The 23,416-nt window shown below is 45.5% G+C and overlaps 1 protein-coding gene across 1 annotated transcript in view; it reads right to left on the bottom strand.

Annotated features, from left to right (window-relative positions):
* Positions 1-13,151: 13,151 nt before the first annotated feature.
* The window catches only part of Cdc73 (cell division cycle 73), an 89,768-nt gene continuing 79,503 nt past the window's right edge, over positions 13,152-23,416 (bottom strand). Inside the window, exons 15-17 of the mRNA XM_070041900.1 lie at positions 21,571-21,671; positions 15,364-15,505; positions 13,152-14,934 (exon numbers count right to left, since the gene is read on the bottom strand). Of these exons, the coding sequence (XP_069898001.1) occupies positions 14,898-14,934; positions 15,364-15,505; positions 21,571-21,671 (280 nt within the window). The 3' untranslated portion in view covers positions 13,152-14,897. The remainder of the gene's footprint in view (positions 14,935-15,363; positions 15,506-21,570; positions 21,672-23,416) is intronic.

Raw genomic sequence — 23,416 nt, forward strand, 5'->3', positions numbered from 1 at the left:
CAATATTATCATAAAGGAATAAACGTTACACCCAGATTTACATTTGGCTCTTTTTTTCTTCCGTGGATAATCTATTTTCATTTTAAAGAAAAAGAAAACGACCACAATTAACTTGGACTCTAGGATCCTTTCCCAACACAGTTCGTTTCTTATTAAAACCTGAGTTTCGGTGAAGGCCACCATGTGGTTTGATCATGGGGGAGTCCCCCTGTGTTATCCACAGAGGCCGTGTGAGTTCCCGCACTCAGGCAACTCCACCTGCATCCAAATCTCGGCTCAGAGATAAATCAGTGGCCGAGTTCTGCTCCCCCCTTGCCAGCTCCTGATTGCAAAGACCGCCAATAACACAGCTATTGCCATAGCAATTTGGGAGATGAAGGCATCGGTCTACAAGAAATTGGATTGAGAACAATTTATTTTATACAATATCCAGCCATCAAACAATATAATTCAATCTCTATCCAGTCATGACAAAAGTGAAAAATGCTTCAATTCCCTTCAGAATAGAAATCTAGTCCTTATCTAGCTACGTGGTTTTTTTTTTCTCTTTAAAAAAAAAACCAGTTTTACATTGGAATATCATGTAGAGTAGAGTGAAAGTACACTCTAGAGAGAATATAGACTAGATAAGTATCCTACAACCCTAGGATTTACAGTCATCAAATGTTTAAGAAAATGAATGAAGTGATTATACCTTGCTTTAGTTACCTTTCTAGATCTGAAATTCTGAGCTCATACTTTTCTAGAGCAGTAAAAGCAACTGATGGATGACGCCGATTTCCACATCACCCAAGTGGGAAGTCTTGGAGGTTGTGTCGACATCGGCCTGGTGTTTCCGGCACAGCTAAGCCTTGGCCATGTTCCCCGCAGCCCAGCATCTTCGCAGCTCAGCCCTGCTGTGACATGTGTTTCCCCATCATGCGGAGAGCTGAACGCTACACAGCGGCACACTTTACAACAGCTAAGGTGGTAAGGTGCATGCGCAGTGTCTTTTAGCCACACTTTTATAAAAAGCATGCTGCTCTGTATTTGAAATTTCTTAATAGCTTTCTGTGACTGTCAGACAGAATCCAAATCCCGCAACTCTACCAGCCAGCGCCCTCCAGGTCTGGCCTCCTACTGTTCCCTCAGCGTGGTGGTGCTCCACACCAGAAACTCCCTCCTTTCCCCATCTCCTCATTCTGTACTCGGCTTCTGGAACAATGCACAGAGCGTCCCACTAAACATCTGTTCAATTGACGTAAGCTCAGCTGGGTAGATATGGCATTATGGTGTAAAATACTAGTTTTAAGCATTTTTTTGGTATTACAAATTTCTAATCTCATTACCAAACTATAAATCAATATTTTATTATATTATTCAACTATAAGTCAATATTTTATTCTTGCTACACTATTGTTTACAGAAAAAAATCAAAGAAATAGCCTCATTGTGATTATTGATAACTGTTAAAGAACTGTGGATACTACAGACATCAGGAGGATGTGCTGATTAAGAGTTCACATAGAAGCTGGGCACCAGCGGCTCACGCCTGTCATCCTAGCTACTCAGGAGGCTGAGATCTGAGGATCATGGTTCAAAGCCAGTCCGGGCAGGAATAGGCTGTGAGACTCTTATCTCCGATTAACCACAAAAAACTGGAAATGGAACTGTGGCTCAGGTGGTGGAGGTCTAGCCTTGAACAAAGGAGCCCAGGGACAGCGCCCAGGCTACAAGTTCAAGCCCCAGTATTGACACTTTAAAAAAAAGTTAACATAAAGGATAGTGCAGACAAAAATTAATTTAAAAAATTAACCAAGTACACATCTGCTTTACCAAGGCAGAGACACGGGAGAATACGCACACAGGTTGTATAAACGGTTTAAATTTCCTTGACTCACCCCCCCACACACACACACCTCCTCCCTGAGCAACAGCCTTCTAGAAACCAGTTCTATCGAGCACTTACTAAACCAGCTGTTTGGTTTTTTTTGGGGGGGTTGGTCATAGGGCTTGAACTCTGGGCCTGGGCGCTGTCCCTGAGCTCTTCAGCTCAAGGTAAGTGCTCTACCACTTGAGCCACAGCACCACTTCCTAAACCAGCTGTTAAACCCCACATTTCTAAGCTGATGCTGGATGACACAAGGCAGATTTGTTTTTGCACATTATCAAGAAGTCAGCTCCCTTTCTTAGAAATGGTACAGAGCGGGAGGGCCGCATTTGTTTCCATCACCTTATGTGGCAAGAAATGTGAGGCGTCCTTCCCACGCTTCAGCACAGGATCTGAGCACGGCTGAGTAGAATGCACGCCAGTGGACGCCAGTGCACGCCGCGCGTGCTTTCTGGGCTTCTTTTCTCCTCAGGTGTAGCTCAGAGGGGCCCTTCCCGGGGCGGGCTCCAGGGGAGGCCGGGCGATGCGCACGCACATATAAGCACACACATGCACACATACACTCATCACCAACAGCAGTGCTGCACCCATCTTGGGTGTGCAGACATCTCGTGAGTGTGATCAATGTAATGGTTAGCAGTGTGAGGCCTGGGGAGTCAAGGACCAGGACAGTGCGGTGTGGCTCCCCCTCCCATGCCCGCCCCCCCCCCCCCGTCGGCCCAGCCCTCCCCCACGCCCCACCCCCGCCCACGTGTGCACTGGCGTCTCTGGTCACTCTCACTCCACCCCACCCCCGATGCACAGTCCAGGCCTGAGGAGGCCTGGAGGGTCACTATTTCCCGTTCTTGATCCAGTGGACTGTGGCATAGCCCAGTCATGTGTGTGTGTGTGTGTGTGTGTGTGTGCATGTGTGTGCGTGTGCATGTGTGTATGCATGCATGTGTGTACATATGTGTGCATGTCTGTACTCTATCCCAGGACTTAACTTGGACTCCCTGCTGGAACCAGAGTGTACTTGAGCCCACAGTCTCTGTCCCACTGTTTCCAGTGTTCCAGCGAATACCTCACAATGGCTAGTGAGCGGGAAGCGAGAGTAACAGTGGTCAGGCAAGCCATGACTGACACCGCTTGTGAAGGGCAGGAGTTGTGTGGGTCGATGGAGCTTTCACAGAGCTGCGATGAGGTGAGGAGGCAGAAAGCTCAAACCACTCCAGTGCGCACGCCTGAGCCTACGCCGCGCACTCACAGCGACCCGCTCCCCAGGCCCAGGCGCTCAATCTTTCCACTTGTATTTCTCGGGAGGTTCTACCAGACGTAGTTCTTGTAGGGGTAACAAGGGGGCTGCAGACACCTACCTAAAAATAAGGTGATTCTGATCAAGTCTACTTGCAAATCAGTTCACCAAGAACTCACGGGACCACCTCGGCGCCCGCACTGGTGTGTTTAAGGAGACTGTCCCGTGCACTGGGCCTCTCCGCAGACGGCTCCCTGAGTAGAAGCAAAGGTAGAGCTAGCCAACAGTCATGCTCACGGTGCACAATCAAGAGAAACTTGGCTAGGCTAACGGAATCTCTGGGGAAATGGGGGGCGGGGAGGGGGGAAAGCAGCAATCTTATCATAAAGATTAGATATGACCAAAATGATAGACTGGATGTGGAACTGGGGTGACTCCTTAGCCGTATGAATCTTATCTTCTAAATGATAAGCAGTCTACTTCCTGTGGCTCATTAATGAGTAATCACATCCAAGCACACCGGTCTGCGAGCAGAGCCTGCTGTTGGCTGAGGAGCCGGGCTGATGAACCCTGGGTTCTAACGGTAAGAAGCCACCCGGGCGCCGGGACCAGACGCTCTCAGGCCGCGGTGATGAGGCTTGGGGACGGGCAGCTGGGGTCTTCTGAACACATCCCTTCTGCCCCTCGGTGAACTGCCTCACGGCTTCTGAAAGTGGACTGGCTTCCAATGCTTGACCTTCCACATTGTAACATCATGAACCAGCCCTGAGAGGTCCTTGAATGGGAACTTTCACCACTTCCTTACGTCACGAGCCTTGCTGCTCTATACTCCTCTGCATCAACATTCTCCTGGACAACTCATCTAGCACTCCGCTTATTAGAACTTAATTTTCAGCCCATGTGTGTGTCCAAGGACTTGAACCCGGGCCTCAAGCTTTCCCCTGATCTTTTCATTTGCAGCTGGGGCTGTACTCAAACTCTGTGTCCAGCTTCAGTCTTGAATTTCTCTCCTACAAGTGCAACACACTTTGTAACCAAAATTCATCTTTGAACCAGGTGCCTGTGGCTCATGTCTATCATCCTTAGCTACTCAGGAGGCTGAGTTCTGAGGACTGCAGATTGAAGCCAGCCCAGGCAGGAAAGTCCATGAGACTCTTCTCTCCAATTAATCACAGGGCTGGGGGGGGGGGGGGGGGCGGGGGAGAGGGGAGAAGAAGAAGAAGCAGAGCTGTGGCTAAAGTGGTAGAGTGCTAACCTTGAGCCCCAGGACCAGTACAAAAAAAGAAAAACAGTTCATCTTTGTTCAAAACAATTCACTAAATGTCATAGGAATCAATCACAGAGTCTAGAAGAGAACAGAAACACATATTTTTGTTCTGTATCTTGAATAAGAGCTGTGCAATGACGGAAGGACGGAGGGTGAGCAGACGCAGCAGTGGGCCTCACGAGGCATGTTGAAGATGAACTCCACAACTTGTGGGTGAGCTGGGAGGGAAAATCTGGGAGAGAGTGAGGGAAAGGGCGATACTGCCCCAAAAGAAATGTGCAGTGATCTGTCGCTGAAAGACTTAGAAAGAAGGGACTGACCACTGAGCACGACACACATGTGTTGTTCATGTCACCATCTGTACTCTGGAGAATTAAGTCAGAAAGTCAATACTTTCAGCCGTCTCACAGTTAGTGCGTCCTGACCACTGAAGTGGGAGTGTGTATTTAACTGAGCAGAGACGCCAGGCAAAGGGGGAGCTGCCTCTCCAAACTCAATGATTAAGGCTAAGAGAGTAATCCCAGCCACTCAGGAGGCTGAGATAGGAGGATCGTGGCTCAAAAAGTCCATCTCCACTTAACCAATAAACAGCTGATAGTAGCTCAAGTGGGAGGGTGCCCGCCTTGAGAAAAAATGCCAATGGAAAGGACCTGAGTTCAAGCCCCAGGACAGACACCAAAGAAAAAGAATCAAATTAGAAAACAGACAGCAGTCACTTCACCAAAGAGGATATGCAGGTAGCATTTTCAGTTTCTGAAGACCAGTCCAACATCATTTGTCATTTCAACATATTAAAACCATCATGCTATAGCACTAAGTATCTGTTGGAACAGCTAATTTAAAAAATAATTCTAGGGGCTGGGAAGGTGGCTCAGTGGTAGAGCACATGCCTTGCATGCCAGAGGCCCTGGGTTCGATTCCTCAGCACCACATAAGCAAAAAGAAAAAAGCTGGAAGTGGTGCTGTGGCTCAAGTGGTAGAGTGCTAGCCTTGAGCTGAAGAGCTGAGGGACAGCGCCCAGGCCCAGAATTCAGGCCCCATAACCAGACTCAAAAAAAAAAAAGAAAAATTCTAACCCGGGCACTGATGGCTCACGCCTGTCGTCAGGAGACTGAGATCCGAGGATCACCAATCCAAGCCAGCCCAGACAGGAAAGGCTGTGAGACTCTTGTCTCCAATAAACCACTAGAAAATGGGAAGTGGTGCTGTGGCTCAAGTGGTAGAGTACTTGCCTTGAGTTGAAGAGTGCAGGGACAGCGCCCAAGTCCAGAGTTCAAGCCCCATGACTGACAAAAAATAATTCTAACAGTATCAAATGTGCTGGCAAGAAGCGGAGCACCTGGCTGTCTGGGTGCACCCCGATGGGACTGGAGAGGTACAGGTTGGAAATACTAAGCTGCACCTACAATTAGCACTGCATTCCAGGACACGCATCCCAGCAAAGCAGACTCACGCCCACATGTTCACACATTCTAGGCTTTTACCATAGCCAAAAAGTGGAAGCAATCCAAATATCCTTCACTAGGTGAACCAGTGAGCAAACGGTGGCCCACTCAGATCAGAAATAGGAACAGCTGTTCCCGCACACTGGAGACCAAGAGTAGAGAAAACCAAGATCAAAGATTATGAGCCGCATGATAAACGATGATAGTCTCCAACGACAAAATGCTGGAGAAGGAAAAGAGATTAGCAGGTACCAGAGAGTCACACGGCAAGCCTTGTCACTTAAATCCCTGCTCAGTTGTCACCGTAGTCTCTTGACCACCACATAAAAGAGCGAACTCTGCGCACCTGGCCCCCAGGCTGGCCACAACCCCTTCACCAGTAGCTCGTGGCCGCCCGGGCACAGCTGTTCAGCTCTCCCGGCTCCACCGGCAGCGAAGCTGTACCCATGTTTCCATTTACTAGAAGGCCACTTGCTATTGGCACAGCATCTGGAGGAACGTGTGGAGGAGGCATCTTTTCCTGAAGCTGCCTAGAGCCGAGTCTCCTAGTAGTATCTGTGCCTCCAAAGTCTTCATCGATTGCTTCCTCCGGTTCCTCATTTCTGTCAGTGCCCCAGATCTGTCTCCTATGTATACTTTTTGTCTGTGTCTTCTGAGTGTTATTTTTCTAGAAATGGCGGCTCATCAGATCATCCGGTGGGCCCCTCCTAGCACAGGTTAGCCTCTGAATCAGTGAAGCAATTCTCCTCGGGGCCTCTTCCTTAGGTCTCCTTTGCCGGTGAGCTTTGGCGACCCATCCTCCCTCGGCTCCTCCCCGGCCCTGCAGGCCTAACGGGAGACCTGGGATGAGGCTCCAGGCAGTCACCCCGTAGCATGAGGTGGGGGACCTCACCTGCCCTCCTCACGTGTCCCTCTTCAAGGCCTCTGCGGGGCGGAGGTAGGCGCTGGGGCCGCAGCTGCTAGTGTACAGGCCCCCAGGATTCGAGACACAATCGACAGTGTTCTGGAAGACGCTAGCCCAATCCTCACTGGCAGAGGAGAAGAGGAGGCTGGAGGGGAAGGCGTGGAGAACCCCACTGTGCCCACGGTGGAAGGTGAGAGGAGAACACGCTTGCAGTGTGAAGGAAGAGCCAACAGTCAGAACGCCACACTTGGCCCTGACCTGGAGGCGCCAAGAGAATGCATGTGGACGGCGGCTGGTGAGGGACAGGCCACGCGGCCCGGGCAGGAGAGGACGCTCGCTGGTGCGCGGCTGCGGGCTGTGATGGCCAAGGGCAAAGGTCACTTCTGGGTGCCAGCAATGGGGAAAGAGGGGTCACAGCGCTGGAAGACAGAGCCTGGAAGGGAAACCACCCAAGGACAAAAGAAAATGTGGTCGGATTTACTTAAGGGTACAACAGCCCCCGGCCCACCGCACTACAGGAAACACCGACACCGTCCTAAGAATGCAAACCCCACACCCAGAACAAGCGGAAGCAAACAGGCATGCATAGAAAAATCCAAGAAGCCTCCCTTTGCCTAGCGCCCACAGTGGGCGCAGGTGCCACGCAGGGCCCTGGCTCCCCGCGCTCATCAGTCGCTCAGACAGCTAACCAGTGACTCCGTGTTGGCCCTTAATCAAAGCTGTAAGGGAAAAAAAAAAAGCCAACTCCCGGTCTTCCGGCACAGGCTTCCCAGCCTCACAGAGCCCCGCAGGCTACAAGAGTGGCAAGCAAAAGAAAAAGTAGCTGCACACGAAAGCAAACTGGGGAAGTGGAGAGAAGTGGGCAGCCTGGCAGAGGCCTGCAGCGCACCAGCCGCCTCAGACCTGCTGCACAGCACACTTTAGTTACGGGCAAGTACAGACCGTTTCCTAAAATTTGGTTGTTCGAGGATGGGAACGGAAGTGATCTGAACTCTGAACATTGTACTGATCTTGAAATTCACACTGTGTTCTTTCGATGTGACCCTTTTGCGTGTGTTGCGCTTTTGGCACCTTAAAGCTCATACTATCACCGTCTAGTTTGGCATTCTGCTACTGAAAGGTCCGCGGGTGACATCCTTGACTCCTCCCAGAACACCCCCTCCTGTCCCAGCCACCCAAGATCATGAACCACCTTTAGTCTCCATTTCCGGCAGCCCACCCTGACCACCCATCTAGCCAGCTCACCTCGTTAAAGCTTCCCTTCACGAGACGGAGCAGCGTCCTCACCTCCGCGTCTCCTCCCAGTCCTGCGCCTCCTCAAACTGATCGGATCCACCTGCTGGCTCCTAAATCACTTGGGCGCCAGGTGGAGAGAGTTTAACTTAATCCTAGCCACTCAGGGGCTGATGCCTGGAAGATCATTAAAACGAGTCGGGGCAGGAGTCTACAGGACTCCATATCCGGTCAGTCAGCAAAAGGCTACACTGGAGACATGGCTCAAGTGGTAGAGTGCCAGCTGAGGGCAAAAGCAAGTGGGGTGAGAGCCTGAGGCACCAAGATCAAGCCTCGGGACTATCCCCCAGGGAAAGAAAAAGAACCACCTTACCAATGTCTTCAGGTCCCAAGAACTGCTTTACTAACTGCGATTGCAGACACCTGCAATGAAGCAGCTTGATGGGGCCGGGAAAGTCCACGCCAGAGCTGCGCTTCATTCCCCTGAAGTTCATGACCACCCCAAGGATACAGCCCAGACTAAATCCCAATGTTTTCCCCTTCCAGCTGTTCCCACCCACATGACTTCTCAAATCCCCACATCCACTTGCTTTAGCCCTACACTATTCTAAAGTTCAGTTCATCAGTGACCTTAATTTCTTTGTATTGAGTAGCAGACTGTGGGGTAAAAATGCATTACACTATGTAAGAATATGAACACTTCCCAATTGTTTTATAGTCGAAACCACCACAAACGTGCTGCTCAAATGTGCTCAACAGCTGAGTGAGCCAATCTGTTCTCCCCCAAATACGACACAGGGACCCGATACACTTTAAGATAAACCTTCACTTTCACCTAAAGAACAGTGCTTACACTGCTTATCAGTTTGAAAACAAAAACAGATGCCACTACCACGGTTTTAACAGTCCCAACTCCAGGAAGGCAGCTGTTCTGTGGGAACACACGACCACATGACCACACAGTGACTGTTGTGACTCCATGCGCTCACACTTGGAATTGGTTGGCAAATGGAGCAGAATCCAATAAAATATCCAGATGTGGTAACAGAACCTCTCATGGTCTCAGCCCTAATTACTTAGTTGTCTAATAAAGATCAGCTTTGGATGAGAGTGCATTATAAAATATAAAATGTGACAAAAGGTTTACAAGTAATTATTACACTCGCAGAGCCTTCTCACAATTTTTTCCCCAGTCCTAGGGCTTGAACTCAGTGCCTGGGCACTGTCCCTGAGCCTCTTTAGCTCAAGGCTAGTGCTCTACCGCTTGTGCCACAGCACCACTTCTGGCTTTTTCTGAGTAGTTTACTGGAGATAAGACTTTCCTGCCTGGGCTGGCTTCAAATTACCATCCTCAGAGCTTAGCCTCCTGAGCAGCTAGGGTTACAGGCGTGAGCCACAAGCATCAGACTTCCTTCACAACTTGTCGATGGCCATACAAGAGCACACATCTGTTACACAGGTAGATAAGTGTTTTAGATGACAGGGGGAAAAAAAAAAAGACTTGACAATGTGCTATTTATACACTAGCACCTTTAAGATTTAAAAAAATCAACATCGATTATAACTTATATTCTATTGTAGTTATGCAGATATTCAGCTAAGCTCAGATGATCAAGAAACAGAACAGCAGAATAAAATATGCATTTAATGGGCACTTATGAACAGAAAATTAAATTTGAATATGGCCCATTAAATTCCTTATTAAAGAAATTCTGTCACTGAAGACTCACACATCATTGGCATTGCCAATATAATATTGCAACAATTTGATTATAGGGGAGTATAGTTTGTTTTAAATTTTATTATGAAATGTTGAATTCAAGATGCCCAAATGGGATATATATATATATGTATGTATTTGCAATAGTACTAGAAAAACAGCACAAGAAATTTGACCACAACTAAATGGTAAGTTCAATAGATTATACACCTTGCTAGCCTTTATGAAGAACTAGACTCCACATAACTCATTAACCAAAAAGGAGGCTGCAAATGGATTTAACTTCAGGGTTTTTCAAATGAAAACTTTCATTTAGTCTCCAAACCAAAATGATACATTTGACCAATCAATTCACCTAAAGACAACATTCCAACCCACAGCTCCTGCTTGCCTGGTTATGAGTACTTTATTTGGAGATGAATGGAGGATTACAAAGACCCCCCAAGATTTTTAATACTATGTAGTACAAATGTTTTATGTAAAACTAAACCTGAAATTAATCAAAATGAAAGAACATTTTACCACTGAGCGGCCCAAACTAAGCTCAATATTTAAGAATCACTTTTGAGCCAGGTGCTGGTGGCTCACCCCTGTAATCCTAGCTACTCAGGAGGCTGAGATCTGAGGATCAAAGTTCAAAGCCAGCCCTGGCAGGAAAACCCGTGAGACTCTTATCTGCAATGAACCACTAGAGAACCTTAAGTGGCTTGTGGCTCAAGTAGTAGAGCACTAGCCTTGAGCTGAAGAGCTGAGGGACAGCACCCAGGCCCAGAGTTCAAGCGCCACAAGCAGCAACAACAACAACAATCACTTTGCTGGAGTAGAACCAGTGGGTTAGCAATCAATCCGGAGGCTGCTCCAGCGAACCACTGACCCACACTGCCCAAGAGAGCCCCAGCTGGGGTGGGGGGGTGGGAGGTGGGTATTACCTTCTTAGTAAATTGGAAGTTGATAAAATGGAATTCAATGACCAACAAGATACTTGGAGAAACAGCTTTTGCTTAAATTGGACATGTCATCCCACTTTTTTGAATTTGGAGAATACTAGTTTGATTTCATTAACTGTAGTCATATAAAAATGCTTATGACAGTTCAGCAAATGGCCTATTTATAGCTTCCAAGATACTCTGCTAACACACTGTACACCAAACAAAACACAAGTAATCTTAGTGTTGACACAAGGGATGAATATGGAAACGAGCCTTGCATCGATATGCTGCTAAACATGGCCATGGATGTGCCGGAATACTTGGGGTTTGGCATTTGAAAATTTCCAATCCAACCTTCGCCTTGTCTGGTGCCAGTCCCAGGGCTTGAATGCAGGGCCTCCGGGTTGCACCTGAGCTTTTCCGCTCCACTCCAGTGCCCCACCACTTGAGCCACAGCTCCACTTCTAGCTTTTGGGGTGAGGGTCTCACGGACTTTCCTTATCCAGGCTGGCTTCAAACCACGATCCTCACATCTCCACCTCCTGAGTAGCTACAATTTCAGGCATGAGCCACCAGTGCCCCAGCCCTCATTTTTATTTCTATTTAACCATGTGAGTCTCAAATTTAACTGAAGAGTGAAAATTTAGTCTTAGTAATATTATAATCAATGTTAAAATAGCAGCTACCAACTTGTTTGGATAAAAACAAGCGTCCACAGTTCACATTTTAGAAATTATTTTTCCTCAGCATTCCATCGGTTTTAAGCTTTATTCTGCCTCCCCTCACCCCCTCCCCGACCCAGTCTGTCATGTGTGTATGGGTAGGCTTAATAAACTGTCTGGAAAAAGTTGAACTACTCTTATTTTGGTTACAATTCTGCATTTAAACAAACCATTTTAAAACACCAAGCTTAGGGCTCGTGGTGTAGCTTGGTGGACGAATGCTACCTTGACAGGAGAAAGCCTGGGTTTGACTCTGGCACATCAGCAAACAATCAAAACAACCTGCAAAGTCTGAAGCCATTTCCTAAGCTGCTCTGACCAGCTTTTGGAATGTCTGTATTTGTAATGCTGTAGTGTGTCTATGTTAAATCGGTAAGAATTTTATATGTTAGTGAATCAAATCCCTTCCCACCCATCTTCAAAAAAACAACACTGGCATCACTTTAACTTTGTTAGGAGTCACAAAAAAAAATTTTATTTAGGAAAAATATTCCCTTCAATGTTTATCAGATAGTGAATCTTATTTAATAATTTACTTTTATGCATAGGCCAATTAAAAGGTATGCCTCTTTCTTTCATAAGCAAACTACTTCACTCTGCATGGCAGATAAGAAATTAATACCTCCTTCTACTTTGAAAAGTGGGGTTCTCCTCATTATGAAGTGGTTATTTTTGCATGGACGACCGTTGTACTGCTCCTAAAAAGTCGAAAACATGGGCACGTGGGAAAGAAACCAGAAGCCGGAATACTAATTAATAGTGAGCCATAATACACATTGTTTAGACATTAAACAGAAAAAAAAGTACTCCTAGACTAAATAAATTAAGATTGGAATTTGCCATTTGAGAATCTAGGCCACTATCTCCAGTACTGGGGATGGTCTAGTGTTTAGTGTTTAAACATTAAGCAGCAAAATACTTCTAGATTAAATAAATTAAGAGGGGAATTAGTCACCCGGGGATCTAGGCCGTACCCCCACCCCGGGGGACAGGCTAGCACAAAGGGGGCTCACACCACAGGCACAGACAGTAGAGAGGGGGAGAAACACAGCATTTAATACTGCTGCTGTTTCCTGTCCCACGTCAACCCAATGATTGTCGCTCCTTCCTGCACACTCAAGTGACACACAGATGAGCAGGTCTCACCCCAACCCCGTCGGGATGCAGACACAGATACTGTCCAAAACTCCCCCACCAGGAGACTCTGCGGTGCGGTCGGGGTTGAGCCCCGATGAGACACATGCTTTCTCCTCACAGTTCCGGGGCTCGGAAAGCCGGCGGCAGGGTGCCTCCGTTAACGGCAACCCCCGGGTGAGTCAGGTTTATCATCTGATTTCTATCAGATGACCAACGTGTGCCTCCCTGTTCCCTGGAAATCTGCCTTCTCAAACTCCAACACCAAGTACAGTCCGGCTGCTCGTGACACTCCAGTTAGACTGGAAGCACACCATTCTTCCATGCATATATTTACTGAACACCTACTATGTGCAAGGCACTGTGTTAGGTGCTGCTATAGGAGGGTCACGAGAAAATGATTAGCTTAGAGTCTGGGTTGTGTTTTTGTTTAAATAATTGATATAAAATTAATTACATGGACCTAATTCCTTAATTTTCTTCCCAACTGAAGAAGAAACCCAATTACATATGATGGGTCTGATTTAAAAACACATGGCATAGCATAGTTGTACTTTACCTCACGTTCCATATAGTATTTCCAGAAGTTTTTGAATATACATAAGGCAAATTTAAAATAGAAAAATAAACCTTGTTCAAAGTAGATGTTAGTTTTAACCATACTCTGTATCAAGTGAATTTCATATACAAGTATAAATACCAAAAGTCTTTATGGAAAGGTAGTTCGTGTCCACTTGCAGTAGTCCTAACAGGGGTAACCATATGTTAAAGTACTACAGAGTCTGTCCCTAAAAATGTCCACATGGAGAAAGTTTACACAATACATAATTTGAGAACAGATTTATATGCTGAGAAATTCTAATGTGAACAAAGTGAGTTTCTTTTATTCGAGGAGGAAGTGCAAAGAAGGGGAAGATGTAAGCACACTGTTCAAATCTTACAAATACACTAAAGCCTGTCATTTAAAATGCTGACTGCTTTTCTTCTGAAGAGCCCTGTGAATTCCATCTGAATTCATACTGGTTCCAGGTTTTATTGGTATGGATCTGTGTGGCTGCTTTAAAAATAAAAAATGATTGCTTCTAAGCTTTATGATAGCGTTAAATTGCAAAAAGAACACGAGGTAATGTCAGCTGAGTAGATAAGAAAGAGCTAGCTGTTTAAAAAAAAGAAAAAGAAAAAAAGCTAGCCTAAGACAGCATCGCTAGAGAGGAAAAAACCTAAGAGCGAACGGACAGCAGTAGTTCTAACGGCAAAAACAAGGAAACAAGGCAGGAAGTTCCCAGCCGTTCTACAGCAGCGGAAGCCAAAGTCGGGACTCAAGGAACGGGCCACTCCTTGTACCTTGGACACAACACTGCCTGAAGTAGAAATAGTAAAATATTCACTAAGTTAAAATATGTTTTATATTTTATAGCATATTGAATACACACATAAAAATACCAGTGTTTTTGTTTTGTTTTTTTATCTTGTTTCTGTTCAGACACTTGAACAAATATGTTCTTTGGTGGCTGGGAGTTTATCAGTATATACGGATAATGAAAGCTAAGACCAAAACTGACCTGCCTAGAAATAGAAGACTTGAAATCCTATACCATATAAAGTAACAATCAAAAGTGGACTTATGAGAAACAATAGAAAGTTAAAGATACACTGCAATAGGACTGATACTCATTCTTCCCCAAATCATACGCTAGCTCCCCCAATAAAAACCCCTACAAGCCTATTACGTTTTAAATCTGTTTTGAGATTTTCCAAGTGGAAAGATATCCCAGATAGAAATATATCATTCTAAGTTTTAAAATCATCAAAGTCAGTGAGAAGAATGTACATTCATTCAATATATTCATTTATAAAAGAAAAAAAAGTCTGAACAGTTCAACCAAAGACGAAGAATTGTTCTTGATTTTTCATTATTCCTTTTTAAATAAAGTATAGATGTACAGGCTGACATTTTGATTCATTCAAAATAGTCACATCCCTTTTTATGTGTCTTTTAAGTTTCCAAAGTCTAACATTTAATACCACTCTTAACACAGTATTTTCCGTGGAAGGGATCATAGAGCAATGAAAAATCAGAAGCAGGATGGCTTAGGAAGCCTTATAACCTCTAAATATACACACATTTATAACCTGTATTTCTAAAGAAACAAACTTTAAGTAATGCTAATTTAACCAATAGAGAAAAAACTTCTATCAAAATATACAATTTCCATTACAGACTAGAAGGCTAATATTAAAAAAATAGCTGTAAGCCAAAAAGTTTGCTGATACGGATGACGGCCACCGCCGCTCTGCAGCACAAAGCGTCAGCGCGAGCGAGTCCTGGCACTTCCAAGTTCATCGCCGAATTCATAAAGCTGAACCCAGTCTCTAGGTCAAGGTATTCCATTGCTTCTTAACTCAGCTTTTCAGAAGAGGAGGGAGGAACCAAGTAACTCAGAATCTCAAGTGGGATTTATGCTTCACCATGTACCTAAAAAAGAATAAAAGAAGTGAGGGTGGCGACAGCCCTCACTGCGCAGGACTGCAGCACGCGACGCGCATGAGCAGCGGAGGTGAATGTGAAAACTGGGTTCCTTTCACAAGATACCCATCACTCAAACACCCTCGAGTGTGCAAGCACTGGTGCTGACACACAGGGGTGCACTGGTACACACGCGTTCAAGTCTGCCTTCCACACTCACAGTGTAGGCCATAAACCTCGCGCCACCTATTTCAAAGGTCAGTGGATCCAAGATATTTGTTAATCCTCTATTACAGATCAGCACCAAATTAGACAATATTTGAAGAGGGAAACTGGGGAAGATGGTTTACAACTTTATGGAACTTACAATGTAACTGATGAGACACGAAAACCACTATGATTAACACATGGCTGAGTGTACTTTAGGATCAGAATTACCTATCCAAGGTTTCCCAGAACCGCAAGAAAACTGGTCTGTCCAGATGGCGTTTGTGATAGCTGAGTTCTAATACCGTGACGTCCCATTTCTGAACATTTGGATCTAGACGAACTTCATCATATTTGAGATGGAAGGCTTTAACTACAGAAGACAGGGAAGAAAAAAAAGTCTTTTCTATTCAAGCTGTAATCAAAATTAGGAAAACATCTGTAAAGTGTGTATATATACATCCAGCGTTACATTAACAAGAAAACAAAAATGGAAAAAAATTCAAAAAGTTAAAAAACACTCAATTTTCCCAATATCAGCTGAAGCTACATAATCAGCAAAGTTACCTCTTAAATAGATGCTGAGCACTATAGTATTGTTGGAAACAGTAGTGAGCATTTATACAAGTCAGCCACTGGGGATTAAAAATGAAGAATACGGCAAACTAAAATGCAAATGGCGCAGTGAAGAGTAAGAAAAACACTATTCATACAGTAATACACCAAGGGTAGTCAATGTCAGACTCAAAATAGAGTCTTACCTAGACTCTGAATCCAAAAAAGGCAGTGGTATCTAATCTAAGACCATAAAGGTCATGAAAGTAAGAAGCAAGCATACAATGCAAGTGATCCAGCTAGCAAGAAGAGCACAGTTTAGTCTAGGAAACAGGAAATCTGAAATGCCTTACGAACGGTATTATAGAGAGTAATGTAGAAAGGGATAAAAGACTAATGTAACCGCACAGAGGTTCAGAGCGATGCAGGGCTCCCAGCTTTATCAGAGTGTGCACTTTTGTTCAAGGGACATGGGCAATCTCTGCCAAGTACTTAACAGAGTCTGCTACAATTTAGTAATCTAAGAGAGGAAGAGTTGGGTTCTTCAACTAGGTAGAAATTATATAGAAGAGAAATATTCAAGAGAGAATTGGGGAGTAAGAACAGGCCTAAATAAAAACGATGAAGGGAAAAAGAAACATTCACCATTAAAGACACTGAACCTTTTAGTGAATGACTCGCACACACCATGCACTATTATAGACACGTGGACACACCAGTGGCCAGAGTGGTGTCCACTTTCAGGAAGAACACATTCTGACAGCCGGCGTATGAAAAATATTCAGGCAGCAGAAATGCCACTAAAGGAAAACAAAGCAGGATAGGGAAGCAAGGTAATACAAGTGTGTGAGGAGTGTTTTACATCCATGTTCAGGGAAGGCCTTTTTTGAGGAAGCAACCTAGAAGGTGGTGAATGAAAAGTATGTCTTGCAAAGACTTAATTAAGAGTATCAGGCGGGAGGAACGGCTGCCACAAAGGTCCTTGAAATACACGAATAGGCTGAGAACGTCTTATCTCCAATTAGTTCTTGGAGACGATGGTCTACATCAATCTGTTTTCATTTTTAAACGACAGTCAGTCCTGGTAGTGCCCGTCGGTGATCCCAGCACTTCAGAGGACGAGGCCGGGGAAAGGGGGGGGGGGGGGTTGAGTCCCAGGCCAGCCTGGGCTGCAGCGAGACGCGGCCTCAGTCAGTCGCCCTCCGAGGTCTGGGCAGAGGGAAGACTTACAGACTTTCTCCTGGGTAATCCCACGGACTCATCCCAACTAGTCTACTATTGTACTTGCACCTACTGTCTTACCAAGTTAACTGGGTTTTGCATGCATGTATGCAAAATGCTTAAAATTTGTTTCTCAGGTTTTATGGTTTTTTTTTTACTAGCGTATAATTTTTTTACTGTCATTAGCATCACCCAGTATAGGGTTTCTAACAAGAAAAAAAGTGACATCACTGAACATTTTTGATAGCTACTCTATTAATTATTGTTCCATAAAGCATACTGGCATACTGGCTTTTGATATTAACTCACCAACATTTGATTCTTAATGGAAGTTTAAAATAAGTCATTTGTACCCAGGAGAAAAAGCAAAACCATGTTGTTTTTAGAAGCAAAATCCTCTTCATCAGAGACAAATTATTCATTTTGACATTAATTAAATCAATTTGTTAGAAAAGCTATATGCTACAGGAGTTTGGAAAACCCATTCTTAAAAACGTTGTCAATTTTTAAAGTTATTAAGTTATTTTGTTCTTCCTATCATACATTTTGCTTTTGTAATATGATTCCTGGTTTTCTTTAAATGATTGTTTAAAATACAGGTGTCTATGGCTCACACTTGTCATCCTAACTACTCAGGAAGCTGAGATCTGAGGGTCACGGTTCAAAGCCAGACCAGGCAGGAAAGTCCCTAAGACTATTACCTCCAATTGACCCAAAGGCCAGAAGTGGGGCAGTGGCTCAAATGGTAGAGCGCTAGCCTTAGGCAAAAGCAGCTCTGGGACAGTGCCCGGAGTTCAGCCCTGAGCTCGAGGTCCACAACCAGCAGTACCAAAAAAAAAAAAAAGTTTAACAGTTTCGTTTTTAAAAAATTACTTTCCTGAAGATACTTCCTTAACCATCTCAAGAGATTCAATTGGCATAACTTATTTTTATACTAGAAGAGACATCTTTTTCAATTTGAGCTAGCATACTAAGTCATTAGTATAAAAGTTTGTCACTAATGGAGAAACAAAGTAAGATTTTTCTCATTAAGATGTTTTATATATGTATTTCGGTTGTGAGGCCTGAACTTGGCCTAGGTGCTGTCCCTTAGCTCTTCAGCTCAAGGCTAGCGCTCTACCACTTGATCCACAGTACCACTTCCAGCTTTTTTCTTTTTGCTTATGTGGTACTGAGGAATCGAACCCAGGGCCTCATGCATGCAAGGCAAGCGCTCTACCACTGAGCCACCTTCCCAGCCCTATAAAAACTTATTTTAAAAAAGAACTACAAGTTTTTAAGTATCTACAAGTAAAAACAAAAGATACCAGTTATATACCAACATAATGAATGAAATATTTCGCATGACTCAGGCTTGCTTCATGCATAAATCCTACCAGCACTCTTGGTGGGGAGCAATGAAGCAAAAGAAATGGAGAAGGTGCCCTTTCGAGTAGTGTCCAGATCCACTGCCACGGGCATGACAACCGTCGCGCAGGTGGCTGGGACTAAGGACGAGGCCCTGCCACTAGCCCCACTGCCCTGCCAGAGGCAGGACCTGAAACCCCAGATGGCCAGCCATTAGGACGAAGGCCCTCCAGCATCCTCACCACACACTCTTCACGTGCGCCTAGAGGAGCACTAAGCCAGGGGAAAACAGGCAAATGACCAAGCTAGGTTCTTAGGATGCAGAGATTAGGAATCAGGGTTCAACGATAAGCCAGCAGGCCGCCTCCCTCTCCCTGTGGCCGGGCAGGGTGGTGCCCGCACCATCATCCGGAGACATGAGGCAGCACAAGAAGCAGGAGACGCCCAGGCTGACCCTGGCGAATGTGAGACTGGACCTTGAAATGACCAAAGCAAAAAGGGGCTGAGGGCGTGGCTTATGTGGCAGAGTACTTGCAAGCCCAGTGCCTGTGTTTAATCCCTAGCACAGGAGGGCAGGGCACGCAGCAAGGATGGTGCCCGGATTCCTACACTCAGCAGCCGCTGTACGGGTGGCAAACCATTTGAGAGAGTTCGCATCTTGTGCCGACAAGGAGCCCTGCCTGTTAGATAATAAGCCCAAGACGACAACTTGGGGCAACTGGCTCTTCCTCCTGCTTCGAGGCGCACTGCACCTCGCCGCCCAGCGCCGGCCAGCCCACTCCTGATGATTCTGCTGCTGCACTTGCAGGGGCTCTAAGCACCCAAAGAACCCAGCAGAGAACCACAGTCCTCCCGGCCCCCTCTCAAAGCGCCGTGCCACACCACACGAGCAGCTCTCTAAATGCCAGCAGAAAAGAAATGTGCAGAGGCAAGGCGAAAGAGAAGCATGAACAATCTGTGTAAGACATCATGCACTGGGGCTGGGAAGGTGGCTCAGTGGTAGAGCGCTTGCCTTGCATGCATGAGGCCTTGGGTTTTATTCCTCAGCACCACATAAGCAGAAAGAAAAAAAGCCAGAAGTGGCGCTATGGCTCAAGTGGTAAAGCGCTAGCCTTGAGCTGAAGAGCTAAGGGACAGTGCCCAGGCCCAGAGTTCAGGCCCCACGACCGGACCCAAAAAAAAAAAAAGAAATCATGCACTCAAAGAGTTGTCTTCCATGTTGAAAATGGACTATACAACTTGTGGTGGGGACAAGAGGGAAAACCGGGAGAGCGCAAGGGAAGGGGTGACAATGTCCAAAAAGAAACGTGCTCTTCACCTGTCTTACGTAACTGTGACCCTTTATATCACCTTTGTAACAACAATAAAAAAGATGTAAAAAAGGGATGTCTTTAAGCAGTATGGAGGATAAACAATTGTAACATGAATCCTACACAGCTGAGCATATATTTTTATAGGCCAAGGATATTTTTTGGTTAAAATAGTATTCAATGAAGCAAACCAAATATATAAAAGACAGGACATTTGCATTCACTGACATTTTGCTTTCATTTAATTTGCATCCTCTCTGCATATTTAACTTCTATTTACCAACTCTCTAAGCATTACTCTAACAATAACATAAAGAGCTATAATGACAGTAGTACTGTAATTCATTAAAAAAAATAAACAACAAATGATCCCAGCTTGGAATATTTGTGGCCGAATGGTGGTACCAGCCACAAAACTGGTTAGCAGAAAAGCTGTGCCTTCACAGTAGTGCCATGTATATTCATTATAAAACACCACAATCGCTTTACATTAATTCTACTCATGTTACTATTTTAGCTGCACCCTCCAACTAAATAATCGTTTGAACGGTCCTTCCAGGCAAATAGACAGACTAGTGGACTTGGTTGTGCCAGAGGATGAGATGCAATCCACGTGCAGGGCTGTGCTCAGAGGAGCTCACTGCAGGCCTTCTTCTGCGCTGAGAACACAAAAGGGAGGACACAGCAAAGGCCTCTCTGGTGGGGGAGCCTGCATTCCGGCCTACACAGAAGGCTACAGCAGAGCCCTAAGTACTGTGAGTCCTGTCAATGAACTAAAATAGCTGAGAGAGAAAGCAAGTGGGAGATGATGGTCAGAGAAGTAGCCGCCAGAGACAGAACACTTGAGCTGAGGTGTGAATGAGGAGGAAAGGCCGGCCAGCTGTGTTACAATTATGCCGCATGATGGGAACAACTGGCATGTCACAGGGCATTTTGAGTTAATGCTACACCATTTGGGTCAGCAAAATTAGCCAAATAAACAATGATTATTAGCCACGCAATGATGGTTCACACATGTAATCCTAGCTACTTGGGAGGCTGAGATTGGGCGGATCACAGCTCAAGGCTAGCCAGGACAGAAAAGTCTGAGAGAACCCTTTTTGGAGAGCAAGATGTGGTACTGGGTGCCAGGTACCCTACCCACAATGGAAAGCCCAAAATAGGAGGATTCTGGCCTCCATTCACTGAGAAGGAAGTAGGACACTGTCTTGAAAATAACCAACACAAAAGAGGGCTGGGAGCACAGCTGAACAGTAAAGGTGCCTATCTGGCAGGATGAGACCCTGAATTCAGTATTGTTAATTTAAAACAACAAGAAAGGAAGGAAGGAGGGAAGCAAGTGAGGAAGAGAGGAAGCAAGAGAGAGAGAGAGAGAGAGAGGGAGAGAGAGAGGGAGGGAGGGAGGGAAGGAGGGAGGGAGGAAGGAAAGGAAGGAGGGAGGGAGGGAGGGAGGGAGGGAGGGAGGGAGGCAGGCAGGCAGGCAGGCAGGCAGGCAGGCAGGCAGGCAAGCGCGCTCGCTCATTATCATTGGGTTCATGTGTGGAAACATCAGTGAAAACCACAAATTTGTACCAGTTATTAAGCACCAGGAACAGTGGTGTACATCTATAGTCTCAGCTATTGGGAGACTGAGGCAGGAGAATGGCAAATTTGACACCTGCCTGGGCACAGAGCAAAACCTTGTCTCAAAAAACCCCAAAAAACAAAACAAACAAAAAAAAAACCAAAAAAACGAGTTACAATTTTAGCATAAATATGCACACATATCAGTGACTTAAGTGACCTAAAAGAATTATTAATGTTGTAAGATAATCAACATTCACTTCCATATATAACCGCACAGAAAATATTAACGTAGGAAAGGGCTTGAAAATACTCCCTGGCTCTGTGTCCTTCACTCAAGGCGACCCGTCAGCACACTCACCGCGTAGGGAGAGCCACGTGAGCTCTTCTCATAAAGAACGTTTCTATATAGGATAAGCAGCAAATATACCAAGAGCCTTACTTTTAGCAAATATGTCGACTGGTGATCCATCAGGCAAAAGCCATGGCCAGCCTTTGAACTGCCACGCAGGACCTTGAACAAACACTGCTACAACTCGGTCCCTATAAGTAGAAGGTGGGTGAGGGAGAAAGGGAGAATATCTCAAAGTCGAGCTTCAGGTACTGTAAACTGCTAAGGAAACAGTCCACGTTATTCACCTGACACTGCCTCCTGCCTCCTAGCAGGGGCCAGGCGGAGACGCCATCACAGCACTCGGAGGCCGCTGTCCCGCCCAGGCTTCTGTTGCTTGTTTTCCCCATTCTCAGCTACCATGTTTTAAGCGTAGTAGCTGCTGAAAGGACTTACAAGTATAAAGCTTCTTGGTCGCTATCACCTCTTCCTTCAGTCTCCCCTCCCCCCCCATCCCCACTCCCATAGTTCATGTTTTATATACTGTACATTGAACATAATGACTGCATTTGCTCACCTTTCCTGCCTCACTCCTGTGCCCCGCCCCCTTCTGCAGAGCACGTTTCTACTTCCTGGTAATCACTGTGATACACAGCGCATTAGGGTTTGGAGGCGGTGGGCCTTTGGGCTCTTCCGCTAAGCATACCCTCCTCACGCCAGTCTGTGTGTGTGTAAGAGCGCTGAGCCCTGACTATGTTGCCATGCATGGCTGTAGTTTTTCTCTAGCTTCCACACATGAGAGAACATGCACCAGGCTTCAATTCTGTGATTCTAAATCTTTCAGACATATTCACACAATAGTTTCCCATGTCTCAGCTTTTCCTTTCCATTAACTGATGTAGTTGTGCACTTTTCCAGTGAATAGGAATTACTAGATATATATGAACTGAAACATTTTGTTTTAAAAAGAACTTAAAATTCAAATACATCTTATTTTGTTTTAATTAAAATATAGTAACTCATCAACTATCTGATGAAGCCCAAGGCCCTATTTTCTAGTTCTTCAGATCTTCAGAAACTATCTTCAGAAGCCATCTTGACTTTTCTACTTCTCCAAGTGCTTCCTTTACCCTACATGCTCTGTTACGTTCCCTACTCCTGCCTCCTGCCCCAGTCCTGGACCTGAACTCAGGGCTTAGGCACTGTCCCTGAGCTTTTTTGTTTTGTTTTTGTTAAAAGCTAGCACTCTACCTCTGAGCCACAACTCTACTTCCAGCTTTTTGGTAGTTTAATTGAACTCTAAGAGTCTCACAGACTTTCCTGTCTGGGCTGGCTTGAATCTCAATCCTCAGATCCCAGCCTCCTCTGAAGCTAGGATTAGAGATGTTAACCATCAATGCCCGGCTATAATTTTTTAGAGCAAGTTGTTTTTCCAGCCATTCCAACTGCTTTTCCAGGAGAGAATAAATCTCTTTCTAGGCACTCACATTTCATTATCTTGTACATTATTAGTTGAGAAATCATCATAGGTACTCCCATGAGTAGTTTAAGGCAGTAACCACCCAGCTGGGAGCAAAACGCAGGGTGGCTAGTATCACTAATGAAGCATAGGAACTATGAGGCAGCTCTACATTGGCCACACAAAAGCAACCTGCAGGGGTTAATACTACCATACTGTTCCTCCATTTTCAGATGAGAAAACAGAAGTGCCTTGGTACACTGGAGAACAATCCACTACCCAGGGGGCAGGGGGAGAGGGGCAGGAAGGAGACCAGATGGTGAACGCTGGCACCTGGGACGTGGGTGGCCGGTTCCTGTTTAAGGACTGAGAACAGCCACTCAATCATCTATTATATATTATAGAGTTCGACCTTACAATCCAAGGGAAGGGTCTTGGCAAAGCCCAGAGACCTGGGGACTCCTCACATCCAATAAAACCTCAATACTCCTGAGGAGA

The sequence above is a fragment of the Dipodomys merriami genome, unplaced genomic scaffold, assembly GCF_024711535.1.
Source record: "Dipodomys merriami isolate MVZ:Mamm:240054 unplaced genomic scaffold, mDipMer1.0.p SCAF_31, whole genome shotgun sequence".
NCBI classification, from domain to species: domain Eukaryota; kingdom Metazoa; phylum Chordata; class Mammalia; order Rodentia; family Heteromyidae; genus Dipodomys; species Dipodomys merriami.